Raw genomic sequence first — 16,577 nt, 5'->3', positions numbered from 1 at the left:
CCGACCTTTGCTCATTTCGCAGGGATTTGAAAACTTGGCTTTTTGAGCTGCCTGGCCCAGACTGAGGGGTTTTAATTATTTATTAATGGGGTTTTAGTCTAAATTCAGGGACTTAATTTAATTTTAGTTTTAATCGATTTTAACTTTGTATGTATGTATTTTTAATTTTTCCCTGTAAACCGCCCTGAGTCCTACGGGAATAGGGCGGTATACAAGTTTAAATAATAAATAAATAAGTGAGACAGTTTATACCTACTGTATCAATTTTGGGGCCTGAAACCTCTCTGCTAAGGTATTTATAATATGAGTAATCTTTGACTTACAACAGTTCATTTAGTGACCATTCAAAGTTATGATGACACTGAAAAAGGTGACTTAAGGACCATTTTTCACAATGACAACCTTTGCAGAATCCCTTTGATCATGTGATCATTTTTTTTACGCTTGGCAACTGGCATGTATTTATGACAGTTGCAATGTCCTGGGGTCATTTGCACTCCTTGGGCAAGCAAAGTCAGTGAGGAAGCCGGATTCACTTAACAACCATGTTATTAACAATTGCAGTGATTCACTTAACAACTATGACAAGAAAGTTCGTGAAATGGGGCAAAATTCACATAGCAACATAAATTTTTGGTTCAGTTGTGGATCTAAGTTGAGGACCGACTGCAATAAAAAATATGTTTCCATTTTTTTACGTAGTCTTCTATCCTGAATTTATGGAGAAATATCTGAGGAGATCCAATTATTAATTTTAAGAGATTTTTGTCAGGACTATTAATTTATAGTACTGTGTCCATAGTTTTTTAAATAGTCTTCCATGCAGATTTATAGTTTTTGTTTCCTTAGCAAACGAAATACAGGTTGGGTGTTTTTAAGACTATCCAGTATTTTGATCAGATATTTTAGAGAAGCTAATTATTTGAAACTTCACCAAGCCAAACCACAGGCAAACCTATCCTGAGTTTGTACTTTTTTAGACTTTGAAAGTTTCTATGTCAAGATATCTAAGTTATTGCAATTCATAAATCAACATTTGGCACAAAGTAAGGGAGCATTGCTCCTGCAGATTTTATATCTAATGTTTGCCCTGTTGTTGTTGTTTTTAAAAACATCTTGAAGTCTCCCTATCATTTTTGCACTTTGCACCAAAGGTTTCCTTATTAATGACTGTTTTCTTTTTTTTAGCCACGTCAACAGGAAAACACAATATGAGAATCCGGTTCTGGAAGCAAAAAGGAAAAAGCAGCTTGAGCAGCAGCCCCCAGCACAGCCTCCAGCACCAGCATCTGAAGGTTGGCACCTCCTCAGTAGAAGCACCAGGGTTGAAAGATTTGCCAAATGCCACACATACATCACATGTTTCATATTTTTTCATAAATTTCTGGACAGGTCTGGCTTCCTTCCTGCATGAAAACACAGGGAACGTGAGGTTATTTAACTGGAATATTTAAGACAAATAATCCGCTCGCCCAAACTGTTACGCAGCCATTATGAAAAGTCTCTTTGGGACTGTATGGGGAGTCTTGATGAAGAATCCTATGCAGTTGTGATTTAAGCATTGAAACTTGAATTTGAAATATGCATGCTTGAGACATGTCTAAAGCAGTCTTTGTGAAAGAAATAGATCCTGGTGTATTCTGCATGTTTGGTACACACAAAATGCCATGTTCAGTTCTTGTAATCTCTCTCTCTCTCACACACACACACACATTCACACACAGAGAGAGACACACACACTTATAAAGGGCAAAAAGATAAGGCTGAAAAAAACTTCAAGCTAATACAAATGCATTCTGTATGCCCAAGTTGTCATATGACTATATTGAAATTGTTCCAAAGTAAAAAGATACCGTATTTTCCGGCGTATAAGACAACCCGGCGTATAAGACGACCCCCTACTTTTAAGATGTTTTTCAAGGTTTTTTGTCTTATACGCCGGAAAATACTTACATGCCCTGCCCTCCCTGTCCGTCGCAGAGGAGGCGAAGGCCCGACTGGCCCCGCCAGCCCTCCCGCTGCTCCCGCGCTTCTGCTGGCCCCTGAGGTGCAGCGTTTCCTGGGTGGCAGGCAGCGCCGGAGGGCAGCCGCCACCCTGCCACGGCCGGAGCCCCTCCTGCTTCCCCCCCAGGCCTTGAACTTCTCCCATTCGGCGCAGGGCGGGGCAGCTCCACCCGCAGCCTCTTTTTCATGTGCCGCTTCCCTCTCACCGTCGGCCGAGGCACGCTCGGCCCGGGCTCCCGGTCCCTCTTCCCGGCCGGCTTCCCGCCCTGCCCATCATGGAGCTGGACTGGGCGTGCAGCCTCTCGGTGTGGCTGCTTTTCCTGGGCAGCCTGGCGGTGCGGCTCCTGCGCTTGGACCTGTTGCTGAGCCGGCGGCTGCTGCTGCAAGTGGGGCTGCTGGCCGTCCTGCAGGCGCTGGGCCGTCCTGCCGCTGCCCCTCAGCGCCGCGCTCACGGCGGCTACCTGCTGGCTCGTCTCGGCCAGCACCACCAGCGGAAGCGCAGCGTCGGACGGGAGCAGGACTGCGCGCGCGTGTGCAGGACTTCCCTGCCGGCTCCCGTCCGACGCTCTTCCCTCTTGAGGCAGCTGCTGCCTCAAGAGGGAAGAGCGTCGGGCGGGAGCCGGCAGGGCAGTCCTGCACACGTGCGCACTCCCCAGCTGCTAAGGAGCAGCCGGGGAGTGCGCGCGTGCGCAGGACTGCCCTGCCGGCTCCCGCCAGACGCCACCCACTGATTTTCCGGCGTATAAGACGACTGGGCGTATAAGACGACCCCCCAACTTTTGAGGTGATTTTCATGGGTTAAAAAGTCGTCTTCTATGCCGGAAAATACGGTACCATCCCAAACTAGAGTGATTCGTTATAACAACAAGGCAGTACCATTTGTTTGTGAGTTTATGTATTTAATATTCTTATCTGACTGCCTGAAACCAGCTGGACTCCAGGTGGCTTATAGAGTGCAGGAATTAAATACTAAAAATACAAAGCTAAAAATGACCAAAATGTAAAAAGCACTGTCTGCAACTGATGGGCACAAGCAACTAAAAGTGCTTGTGAAAACTTTTACTGTTTATCACTAAATTGCTAACTTCTCCTGGGAATGACCAGATAAGGCTGAATGGATTCTAGGGGAGGTTATGCTTATACCGTTTACAGCAGCGTAATGAGTCTCAGTTCAGCCCTTGCTTGACCCTCCCTCCAGATAGCTGGTGATTCCCCCATACGAACAATTCATGTACAAAAGAAAAGCCATATTTCACTGGCTTCTATAAGCCATGAGAGTGAAATGTGCTCTTTTAGAGCTAGCTGTTAGTTTTGGGGGCCCTTTCTTCTATGCGGAGGTAGAAGGACAGAAGAAACTCTCAGGGGATCTCTAGTGGTCCAGGTAAGATGAGTTGATATTAATGGGGAAAGATAGAGAATCAAAATCTATTATTATTGTCAAAACCAAGACGATAATCTGCATGGCAGCTGAGAATGAGAAAGCTTCAAGTTTAAGTTTAAGCTTAAGCTTCAGCCAGGTTCTTTTCAGAAGTTGACAAGTAGTTTGGATATCCACAGGTTTTCTCTTTTTTCTTCATCAGTCCAGCTTAGATGCTGCTTCTGCTATTGCTTCTCACAATTTGAAAGCGAAATCCCAGGTTCTCTCTCTTGTGAGATACAGAAATATAAGACTTTTATTTTTATTTTTATTTTCTGATATAAGAAAGAGGCACTAGAAAACATTACTCCAAATAATTTCTGGGGGACAAATTTGCTCAATGGATAAATCATATCCATTATATCTCAATACTTTCTTCCATTCATCATTTTTCTACACCGATTTTCTGATGTGCAAAATAAATTAATGTAAGGAGGGCAGTCTAAATTGCATATATATTCTAAGATCTCGTCTACCCCTGCAGTGATAGGTAATGATGCAGTTCATAGTGACCAATACGTTCCAACCACTGGTTGGTCTCCCACTCAGGTATCCAGCTTCTGCTTGGTTAATGTTGTTGTCTACGCTTGGTCTTGCATAGTTGAGATGATGGATCGCTGTTTGCTACTCTTGTTCTTCAGAAGACTTTGAGAGACGTCCATAAAATCTGTTGTGACAAGTCTTCTGAGGGAAGTCAAAGGAAGAGACTCAGTGAGCTTGCATTAACAATGCAGAAAACCCAAGTGGTTCATTGTGGGGCTGGATCCTATTTATCAGAGGTCCCCCAATCCTCGGTCCATGGACCGGCACCAGCATGCCAGAAACCAGGCCGCAAAAACAAGTGAAGCCCCATCCACAGAATGCAGGCAGCACACGAAACCACGCCCCCTCCGATCCATGAAAAAAACCTCTCCACAGAACCTGTCTCTGGTGCCCAAAAGGTTGGGGGGGCGCTGCTATATTTAATATTCCAATAGCACTTCCTGTTCCAGATGATACACTTCAAAAACAAATGTGCTCTGAATTTTCTAGTCTGCATGTTAAAGCCCTTTGGATTATAGAATGTGCTTTAATGGTTAAAACAGTTAAAAATTCTGTTTTTCTTTTCTTCTCTTTTTCCCCCCAGAATGGACTGAAGATAATCCTCCCCTTGCTCCTCCTTCTCTTCCAAACCATATTCCCACTAACCAGGAGACAGTTAGAGATGTTCCAGTACAAGGTAAATTGCTATAAGTGTAATGAAAGTCTTTTTTTTTCTTTAAAGTGTCAGAGAAGAGCATTAGTTACCCAAAACAGATCATAGGACCTTCAAGAACATTCATCTCCACTTTACACCTCCCTCCGAAATTGTTTGGTGTCCTCACTGGCTTTCATCAGCTTAGGTACTTCTGGAGTTATCACAACCACTATCCCCGTCTCCAAATAAGAACATACACGTAGTCTTCTACTTACAAAAGTTCATTTATTGACCATTCAAAGTTACAACAGCGCTGAAAAGGTGACTTTATGATTGTGTTTCACATTTACAAACGTTGCATCATCCCAATTATCATCTGATTAAAATTCAAATGTTTGGCACCTGTCCTGTATTTATGACGGTTGCAGTATCCTCTGGTCATGTGATCATAACATGCAACTTTCTGACAAGCAAAGTCAATGAGGAAGCCAGAATCACTTACTGTAACAGCCGTGTTACTAACTTAACAACTGTGGCAAGAGAGGTCATAACATAGGGGAAAACTCACTTAAGAATTGTCTCACTTATGAACAGACAATTGTGGTTGTAAGTCAAAAAATACCTGTTGTGCTTAATATAGTATCATTAATTCCTATTGTTCATCCTAGGAAGTAACTTTCTGATAAGTTAAAGCCTAGAATAACAGGAATAAAAAATATCATATGTTATATAATATAATTGTATAAGATTATACACTATTGCCACATCTAATCTCTCCCCTCCAATGTGTCTAAACTAAACTGGACAGAGTGTCTAAATTCTTCCCAAATTTCAGGCAGACATTCAGAACGATGTACTAATATTGTTTGTTTGTTTGTTTTAGTATTAACTCTGGTGTTGCCCTCTATGCTGAGAAGAATATTACTTTCCACAACATTACATTCTTAGCTGCTCATCCTTTGAGGTGTTCAGAGTAGCAAGGAAATGCTCAGATTCAGGGTTTGGAGGTCGTTAAGGCAAGAAGCTTTGTACTCTCTCTGAAATATTCTGTGCTCTTGAAAAGCTGCACTCAGGAGTCTAACAAGTTTGGGGGTGCCAAACTGTAACGGGAAAGGGAGAATTGGAGAATATTGGGCATCTGCAGCTTGATATGAACCAGATGTATTAGCAGCATAGAAGTTCACTATTGCATATACAGTATGTTATTAATAACATGCAACAAGAAGTGATGATGACTAAAGGATGGGAATTCAGATGCTGGATGGCAAGAGACTCCTATCTGGGGAGTAGCTAGGGGCATTATTACCACACACCTTACTTAAAGTCTAGATGCAATCAGAGACACAAACAGATCATTGATCTGATTTAAATTTTGTGAACAGATTTATCTTTTGAAGAAGTACATTATTACTCTGTTTTGGATTAATATAGAAAGAAAGTGTTGAAGATGTTCTGCCTTAGAACAGAGGTCCCCAACCTTTTGGGCACTAGGGATCAGTTCCGTGGAGAAAGGTTTTTCCGTGGACCGGAGAGTGTGTGGTTTTGTGTGCTGCCTGCATCCCACGGATGGGGCTTTGCTTGTTTGTGCAACTCGGATGCTGACATGCTGCGACCCGGTACTGGTCCATGGACTGGGGGTTGGGGACCTCTGCCTTAGAATATTTGGGAATAAACAACTTAGTGGTTTTTTTCCTGTCCCCGTTGAATTAATGTGTGCCTATATATAAATCAAGACCTGCTATGCCTTATTATTTGTTTTATTTCAATCATGCTTGTGATTGAATAACTTAAGAGAGGCCATGGAATTGCTTCTGAGTTCCTTTGGAACTATGAAAATATATACATTTGGAGAGATTTTCTGCTATAGTGGTCAATCAAAAAGAAGGCAGTCCATTCATGCAGAAAATTCTGCCTTTTAATTGTTGTTCCTCTAAAACTTAATGCATGCTATATAATTGCCCATTAATTAGAAAAGCTAGAATATATAATTTCAAAAGCTTTGCAGCTATTTTGAAGGTCTTTACTCCAACAGAAACCTGGAGAAAGCTTACTACTCTCAAATGCATCCACCGTTTTGACAAAGAGGCTGAATCATAGTCTCAGCATGTATGAGCCATTCATAGGACTAGTTATACTTGTACCTGACCTTTTGATTTCAGCTGACAAAAACTGGGCTTTAAGTGCAATGGCAGCGTACCAGAAATACAAGAAGCAATTAATACATACAAAAATAAGGCAAGGCTGGCATGTAGTACAGAACTTTTATTAAAATTTCAATTTTTATTTTATTTTAATTGACATGTAGATTAACAAATTGTCTTATGTACAGACATATCTTTCAGTGTCAACAGCACTCTATAGAGCAGGGGTCTTCAAACTTGGCCATTTTATGACTTGTGGACTTCAACTCCCAGATTTCTTCAGCCAGGCACGCTGGCTACGGAATTCTGGGAGTTGAAGTCCACAAGTCATGAAAGGGCCAAGTTTGAAGACCCCCTGCTATAGAGCGTAACCAAGGAGTAAGAAATAATAAGAAATTAAAGGTATATGATAAAAAGGAAAGGAAATGGAAACATGACTAAATCTAGTTAATAGCAATTCATACTATTGCAGCCTTGCAAACAAACCTTTTTTTGCCCATTTATACATCACGCTGTAGGTGCTTTCTGTTCTTTAACTCCTCACTTCTTGCTTTCTGAAGATCTCATCAACTCCATCCAACTGTAACGTTCTCATTCTTACTCTCGGTCTACTTTCATTTATTCCTTTTTCGTGAGTTTTCGGTTAGAGTTCCTTTCAATTCTTCTCCATGTGACGAGACCACTTGTCTCTTTCAGGTTAAGAAACACCAAAGGGAAGCTAGCTTATTGTGCCACCAGCAGCTTATTAGAGAAGAGAAGGATACTGTAGAGAAATTAGTGGACTTATTTTTTCCTGATTTATAAACTTCTGAAATTTTCACAGCAGGGAAACCATTTTTTACCCGGAACCCATCTGAACTGAAAGGGAAGTTCATTCACACCAAACTGAGGAAAAGCAGCAGAGGCTTTGGTTTCACTGTGGTCGGCGGCGATGAACCAGATGAATTTCTCCAGATAAAGAGTTTGGTGCTTGATGGGCCTGCAGCACTGGATGGCAAAATGGAAACAGGTAGCCTGTCAGACATGAGAGATTTCTCTGCTTTAATGGGAGATTAGCCGTGGGAAAGTAGCGTAGTCACCTGCGTTTAAATCATGCTAGTTAGTTAATTTCTGTCTCAAAAGCAAAGGAAGGGAAATAACACATTCCTTGGGATAAAACTAGGAGTTCCATTCCACAGTTTTGCTCCATACTGTTTACAGTACGTTTTGCCAACTGTTCTGGAAGATGTGAGTTTCTTGTTTTTTTTTTAAAAAAATTGCCTTGCCTCCTATAAAATTTCATGTCTGCTCAATGGCAGTTGTCGTTGATGGAAACTAGATGAAATAAACAGCAGAGACAGAGCCCGTTTGGTATAGTGGTTAAGGTACAAAGTTAGAAACCGGGAGGCCGGGATATCTAGTCCCACCTTAGGCACAAAGCCAGCTTGGGCCAGTCACTTTTTTCAGCCCTAGGAAAGGTACGGCAGCAAGCTACTTCTGAAATCTGGTCAAGGAAACTGCAGGGACTTGTTCAGGCAATCACCAGGAATCAAGGTTGACTCAAAAGCACTAAAAAAAAAAAGAGGAACAGAATTAAAAAAGAAGAGCAGTCCCATAACCTCTCTGTACATCTAATTATCTTGTAAATATAATGAAAACAATGAAATATTCAATCAAGAGTCCGTTTAACTAATGCAATGCTAGAAAAAACTTACTAATCTACTAGAATCTAAAGCTCAATTATTCTATTTTGGCCGAAAGTTTTGTTTTGTTTTATTTTATTTTACTACTTTGCTTTATTTTATTTTAAAGAAAAGATAATGGTTAGAATGTCAAGCAGGTTATAGTGTCTTTTTATATAATGTGTCTCTATATTGTCTATATATAGCACTATAAACAAGCTATACTGTCAAATCAAGCTATTACAATTTAGAAGCAAAATATTACAGTCTGCAGAATTTCTTAATAGCAGAGAATTAAATCTAAAAAGATAGAGTGTACTTTGAAACATATGCTACATCAAAGCCAAAATGTTCTGCCATTTTTATAGACAGAATTCAGAGCAAAGTCCTCCCCTGTGTGACTCACAATCGAACACACACAATACAGTAGTGCTGCACTTAACAAACCTTTTGAAAGGACAAAACATTAGAGCTTAAACATGCAAACAGTAAATTTCCAGGGCACTGAAGGATAATCTCATATCTGCTTAAAACCTCATTTTATACAGGCAAAAGATTTTTATGTAACGCAATCGGTCAAAAAATATTTTTGAGATGTTTTAAAACAACTAAAAGCAAGAATTCCCTAGTTCTTATGATTGGTTAAAAGTGAAGCTGTCTGCTGAAACCAGTGCAGTCTTTTTCAGTCATCAAAATAATTCTGCTTTTTTAAAAAGTATTTATCAATAAGTTAGTTAATTCTCATTCAAGAATGAAATTTATATTACTCTAGGAATATTTCCATGTTGGCATATATTTACTACTATAACCGTGTTTCTTCCATTTTATATGGCATGCTATTATTGTTCCCACTTCCTTCTTGGGGAATTTTAGAATCTTAAGAAAAGTACAGGCAGTCCTTGACTAAGTTACAGCCATTCATTTAGTGAACATTTGAAGTTACAACAAATATCCCCAAAATGCTATGAATAGAAGGTAAAAGGTAAAGGTAAAGGTTACCCCGCACATGCGTGCTAGTCATTTCTGACTCTAGGAGCTGGTGCTCATCTCCGTTTCAAAGCCGAAGAGCCAGCGCTTGCCTGAGTACGTCTCCGTGGTCATGTGGCCTGCATGACTAGACGCCAAAGGCACACGGAACGCTGTTACCTTCCCACCATAGTGGTCCCTATTTTTCTACTTGCATTTTTACGTGCTTTCGAACTGCTAGGTTGGCAGAAGCTGGGACAAGTAACAGGCGCTCACTCTGTTACGCGGCACTCGGGATTCGACCCGCCAAACTGCCGATCTTCTGATCAACAAGCTCAGCATCCTAACCCACTGAGCCACCGCGTCCCTGCATGAATAGAAACATGCACACAAAACATTGAATTCTACAGTATCACCCATAGCATTAAACGCAGATCCAAATCCATTATCTTGTCCCCAGGAGCTCATGAGCTTAGCTATGAAAGGTAACCTCTGAATTTTTATATATATATATATATATATATATATATATATATATATATATATATATATATATATATATATATATATATATATATATATATATATAATATTAATATAATATAAATATTATAGTTTTAATAGATGTAATATTTTGCTTTGGATTCATTGCCTCCTTTTCTCATAGTCTCTGAATTTGTTGTGAAAAAAATGGCTATATAAATTTTAGTTTCACGAAAAGAAAAATTATTATAATATCCTAATATGCATTTTGATGAGCTAAAATCATTCTTTGTCTCTGTTACATAGCATTTTGGGTTATTCGATGCCAAGATACATGAACTCCCTGGATCCATTTCCTTGATCAATGCATTTAAAGAAATATATATGATCATCAAAGGTTTCTAGGTCTGGATGTTTGGTTCCCAAATATTTTCAGTAATATTTATTTGATAAAACTACTACTGGTTTTAACTACTCTTCTGCCTCTTTACTTGGGCTATGCACTGAACGAAACGAGAAGCGTGTATGTATAAACTAACAGAGTTTCAACCATCTGTTCTGCAGGAGATGTTATTGTCAGCGTGAATGACACATGTGTACTGGGCCACACCCACGCCCAAGTGGTCAAAATCTTCCAGTCAATTCCTATTGGTGCCAGCGTGGACCTAGAACTGTGCCGGGGCTATCCTCTGCCTTTTGACCCAGATGATCCCAACACAAGTCTGGTGACATCTGTGGCCATTTTGGATAAAGAACCAATCATTGTAAACGGGCAAGAAAGCTACGACTCTCCGGCAAGCCATGGTAGTAAAACAGGGAAGGTCAATGGGACGAAAGAGCAGAGACCTAGCAGTCCCACTGAGGTTTCTTCCAATGGATCCCACGGCTACCCCAATGACACCGTCTCTTTGGCTTCTTCTATAGCAACGCAACCTGAACTCATAACTGTACATATAATTAAAGGGCCAATGGGCTTTGGCTTCACTATAGCAGACAGTCCTGGAGGTGGAGGACAGAGAGTGAAGCAAATTGTCGACAGCCCAAGGTGCCGAGGCCTAAAAGAAGGGGACCTTATAGTTGAAGTCAACAAAAAGAATGTGCAGAATCTAACTCACAACCAAGTTGTGGATATGCTGATTGAATGTCCTAAAGGAAGTGAGGTGACACTGCTGGTACAGCGAGGAGGTAGGTCCCAATTTTTTTTTAAATTTAAGACCAAAGTACTCTATTTAAAACATTGGTGTCTAAATATACGTTACTAGCTTAAACTGCTAAAAAGAATTATAGCTGCTGGCTTTTAATTTTGAGTTGGTCCTGGTATTTGCCTTTATTTATTTATTTGTTTGTTTGTATCCTACACACACACACACACACACACTTGTTTTTTACAAGTAACTCAAGGCAGAGAACATAAATGCATTAGAAAGTTTGCCGGTGGTATCAATTTTTTTCAGACATAAACACTACAGGCAGTTCTCGACTTACAACATTTCATTTAGTGATCATACAAAGTTACAACGGCAGTGAAAAAAGTAACTGATGACCTTTCTCACACTTACAAAACCATTGCAGCATTGCCATGGTCATGTGATCAAAATTCAGATGCTTGGCAACTGGTTCATATTTATGACAGTTGACATGTCCTGGGGTCATGTGATCACCTTTTGCAAACTTCTGACAAGTAAAATCAATGGAAAAGCCAGATTCGCTTAACAACCATGTTAGTAACTTCACTTAACAACTGTGGCAAGAAAGGTCATAAAATGGGGCAAAATTCAACCAATGTCTCACTTAACAACATAAATTTTGGGCTCAATTATGTTCATACGTCGAGGACTATCTGTATTTAGAAATTGATGGCTATGTTACAGGCATAGATGGCATTTAAACTTTCTTGACCTGAATATGATTAGATGGGATTTTGCTTGTTTTCTTATTGAAATGTTAAAAATACCCATTTTTCATGAAAACTTTGAACTTGTCGAAGTCAGCTGATTCATAATGTGTCTCATTTCTGTCCATTTTTTTAGTACATTTCAATTGATCATTTTATTACAGAATTGTAAGAAGGGATTTGCTATCACCTTGCTTCAATTGTTGTGCTCACCTTCCTATTACTACAGAAAATTCACTTAATTCTTGGAACATGTTTGTTTCTCCATGTTCTCCATTGCTTTGATGTATAAAAGAAGAGCCATTCATCTTTGGACTCCATCTATCTTTTTTCACAGAGTACATTCCAATTGGTCTAGAATTAAAAACAGACAATATTTTGGGCCTGTGGATTCAATTGGATATTTCTGTGATTGAGAGGCCTTGCCATACGATAACATTGAGGGAGTTGTTGATTTGCAAAATGGCTGCTAGGATGGATGTGGCCACTATAGATTATTCATTCATCAAAAGGCAAACAGAGTGGGTTTGCCTCTTCTCTAGATTGAATCTACCAGAATATTTATACTACAATATTCTAAGTTATCTTGTTTTATTATTTTAATTTTCCAAGAAAGTGAAGGGACCAATATGCAGCCTAAAAGCAACTTTGGATAACGTATGATGTGCATATTGACTCTGATGGGTTATCAGAGGACGATTCACAAGCACAAGGTACCTATGGATACCACAGTGCCTAGTCTTCACAAGGTGGTCTTGGAAAAAGTGTGCATATGCCCACATTGGTTGTACTGTTTGTCTAGTTTCTTTAGTTAAGGTGGGGTATTCTGTTTGTGGGATGTGCATGTAGTCATTTAGGGTCAAGCACCAGGGAAATCAGGAAATCCAGGCCATTCAAATGTGTATAAAGGTTTATTGTAAGCTTAAGCCTCTCTACTGGAATCTGAACTAGTAACGGTCAAAGGAAATTAGTGGGAGTTAAGAATAGAAAGGAATTCAAGGCATGCTGGACATAGGCCTCTTGTAAGCATGAAGGGACTCATTACTGATGATGTATTTTACTCCTCCCTCAACCTCAGTCTGGTCATCTCCTACATCAGGGGTAGGCAACCTCGGCTCTTTTATGACTCATGGACTTCAACTCCCAGAATTCCTGAGTCAGCTGACTCAGGAATTCTGGGAGTTGAAATCCATGAGTCATAAAAGAGCCGAGGTTGCCTACCCCTGTCCTACATCTAGTAGTGTATTTGTGGCTGCAGTCCCCAACCTCAAGATAGGTAGGGCTGATATTTCAGAAGCATTTCTTGGATTAGAGACTAATGGATCAAATGGTGCCTTAAACCTTGCAGAATCTAATTGCACTTATTTCATCCTTTGAAATCTCCGAATCCCTTCAGGTATTGGATCAATTTTTCCATTTGGAGAGGCTGAGAGACAAGATCAGATAAAATTCTGCCAGTGCGAATTATAATACATGCATTTTATCTTCTTAATCTTATTCTTCAAAGTAAAAAAGACGGATCTGAAGACAACTGCCAATTTTCACATAATATTTCTGGTGATTCCTCCTGAGCTTCCAGGCAGAGCAGAAAGTGTAGCCTTTAGACTGAAAACAGCCCCAGGGTGTTAGTCACCTTCTGTTCTAGTGACTTTGTAATAAAAAAAAACTTCTCAGTTTCTATTCATCCATATTGATAATTCATCAAGCCCTTGGTATGTGTAATCACCCAAAGCTCTTAAAATTGACTTCCACCTCTCTTTAGGACATCTCTCCATCATCACCTCTTATCTGCAGCACCACAATAACGAGCAGATCATTGGAAATGCTGATCCATCTCTGATTATCACTTTCTGTGTATGTGTAACTATGCAATTCATTGTTTCCATCTGCATTGTGGGATTTCTCATTTCAGTGTCATAGATTATGCTAAAAGGTTATCACATTCTACTTAAAACATTGTCAAATCTCTATTGTTGCTCTTTAATAGCTTGAGCAATTTAGTATTCTGTTGCATAGTAAGAATTTTACCCTAGACACTGGAAGAGATGTTGAAGCTGCCAGCTTTAAAATCCATTAGTACTCAGCTGTCCCGTTTTAGCTTTCTATATTATTTTTGAGAGCACTGTTTTTTAAAAAAAAACAATGCATGAAGAGATGAAAATCCCCTAATTTGATAGTTCCAACTCCAAATTGGAAAACTTACATTATGGCAGACATGAACTAGCTAAAGTTGCCTGTTTGCTTGTTGTTGTTATTTGGCAGACAGACAGACAAAACAGCTTAACCTTGGCTGGAGGGAAAAAAAATATCCAGGGTATGATTCAGAGCAGCGGCCCCCACTTTGAGCACCAAAGACCAGTTCCGTGGAGAGAGGATTTTCCATGGACCGGAAGGGGCGTGGTTTTGTGTGCTACATGCATCCTGTGGATGGGGCTTCGCTTGTTTGTGTGGCCTGGTTTTTGGCAGTGCTGGTCCACAGACTGGGGTTTGGGGGCCCAGGGACCCCTGATTTAGAGTACCATGATGTTTCCATGCCATCCGAACCAATGCTTTTTAGGTAGTACTGAACTTATGACCAATTGGTTAAAACAGCACTGAAAAAAAGAGTTACAACTACGTTCACATATCTGTCCATTGCAGCGTCTCCACATCACGTGATCAAACTTCAGATGCTGGGCAACTGACATGTATTTGTGACAGTTGCAGTGGTCCCTAGATCATGTGATCCTCATTTGTGACTTTCCCAGCCAGCTTTTGGCAAGCAAAATCAATGGGGCAAGCCAAACAGAGCCTTGGTGGAGCAGTGGGCTAATGCCTCCTTAAGTAACACCAGCTGCCTGCAATTAGTGCAGGTTCGCATCCCACCAGGCTCAAGGTTGACTCAGCCTTCTTTCCTTCCGAGGTAGGTAAAATGAGGACCCAGATTGTTGGGGGCAATAAGCTGACTTTGTAATAATGCCGCTTGGGGTGTGTGTGTGAAAGCCCTAACAAGCAGGCATATACATAGAATGAAGGCTACTGCTAAGCTTGTAAGCTGCCCTGAGTCTTCGGAGAAGGGCGGGATATAAATGGAATTAAAATAAAAATAAAAAATAAAATAAATTCGCTTAAAAACTTTGTGCTTCACTTAACAAGCATGGGATTTGCTTAATGACTGCAGCAAGAAAGGTTATAAAATTGGGCAAAACTCACTTAACAACTGTTTTGCTTAAATTGCTTGGAATACTGCACCCAGTTTTGGTCACCACGATGTAAAAAAGATGTTGAGACTTTAGAAAGAGTACAGAAAAAAGCAACAAAGATAATCAGGGGACTGGAGGCTAAAACATACAAGGAACGGTTGGTGGAATTGGGTATGTGTAGTTTAATGAAGAGAAGGGTGAGGGGGGACATGATAGCAGTGTTCCAATATCTCAGGGGCTGCCACAAAGAAGAGGGAGTCAAGCTATTCTCCAAAGCACCTGAAAGCAGGACAAGAAGCAACGGATGGAAACTAGTCAAGGAGAGAAGCAACCTAGAACTAAGGAGAAACTTCCTGACAGTTAGAACAACTAACCAGTGGAATAACCTGCCTCCAGAAGTGGTGAATGCTCCAACACTGGAAGTTTTTAAGAAGAGACTGGACAGCCATTTGTCTGAAATGGTATAGGGTTTCCTGCCTGAGGTAGGGGGTTGAACTAGATGACCTCCAAGGTCCCTTCCAACTTTTTTATTGTTGTTGTTATAAATTCCAGTCCCAATTGTGGTTGCAGGTCCAGGACTACTTGTATAGAAAAGAATGAGTGTTTTTTTACAAGTACATTAACAGCACACACAAAAGTTTGAAGGGCATCCTTGAATTTTCCAGAGCCATTTGTTTTATGTAAATAAGATAACCAAAAATACAACCGTAACGCTCCAGTATTTTTTTAGTAGATGTTTTGGGAAGGAAATTTTAACAGACATCACCCCCATTCTGTCAGCGAGAAGTGTCACTTTTGAAAACTCCTCCTTTTACACAACTCTGTTCTTTTTCACTTCATCCCCCCCCCCCGTTCTTTCCTCGGTTTTGCTGCCAGAACCAAAAGTTCATGTGATGCACAATTTCTCATTTTTGTTGGGCTCCCTCTGGGAGGGATTTCTGGCTCTTGGTTTAGGATAATCAAACTCTTTCCATCATTCTTGAACTACACGCTGTTTGGGCTACCTCTCCTTCTGATGTCCATTTGGAGACAGCTTCTGGGAAAATGCTTCATTCTCAGGCAGTGGTAGGCAGCTATGACACTTTTATGACCTGTGGACTTCAACTCCCAGAATTCCTGAGAGTTGAAGTCCACCGGTCGTAAAATGCTATAGTTGCCCATCCCTGTTCTTAGGTCTTAATTTTATTGACATATCATTTCTACCCGGTCAAGCTCAGGTAAGACTCCTCAACATAGCACAAAGCTTCTGTTCAGATATGCGTCAAAGATTCTTCGGTCATGATTACAAATCAGGCTGAAAAATATCAGAAATGTACGTGTAGTAGATGTGACAAGCTCAGCCAGCTTCCAAGCCACTGGCACCTCTTCAAAATTATGCCTGTCTTTTAAAATTCGAGATGCATATCCAGAGAAAGCATAGCCTGTAAAATATTTATGATAATGCAGCCACCGTTGGAATCTTGATTCCCTGTAATTAGATCACTGGGGCCGACAGATTCTTACCACTGCTTGTGAGGAACAAGAAGAAAACGAATGAAGGCGAAAACAGTACGAAGAAGTTCCTTTGGTAAATTAGCATTCTGAAAACTCCTTTAATGCAGTCTCCGGTGTACTAGTCTGCCCCACTAACCAATAAAATAAGCTTGTCAGTT

General features: G+C 40.4%; 1 protein-coding gene across 1 annotated transcript in view; it reads left to right on the top strand.

Annotated features, from left to right (window-relative positions):
• The window catches only part of MAGI1 (membrane associated guanylate kinase, WW and PDZ domain containing 1), a 530,488-nt gene that overhangs the window by 426,168 nt on the left and 87,743 nt on the right, over nt 1-16,577 (top strand). The window contains exons 9-12 of the mRNA XM_083356114.1: nt 1,189-1,295; nt 4,548-4,640; nt 7,563-7,748; nt 10,414-11,034. Coding sequence (XP_083212240.1) covers nt 1,189-1,295; nt 4,548-4,640; nt 7,563-7,748; nt 10,414-11,034 — 1,007 coding nt within the window. The remainder of the gene's footprint in view (nt 1-1,188; nt 1,296-4,547; nt 4,641-7,562; nt 7,749-10,413; nt 11,035-16,577) is intronic.

The sequence above is a fragment of the Vipera ursinii genome, assembly GCF_947247035.1.
Source record: "Vipera ursinii genome assembly, chromosome: 2".
Taxonomy (NCBI): domain Eukaryota; kingdom Metazoa; phylum Chordata; class Lepidosauria; order Squamata; family Viperidae; genus Vipera; species Vipera ursinii.
The sequence above is the reverse complement of the archived record's forward strand: the minus strand, read 5'-3'. Positions and strand labels throughout refer to the sequence as shown.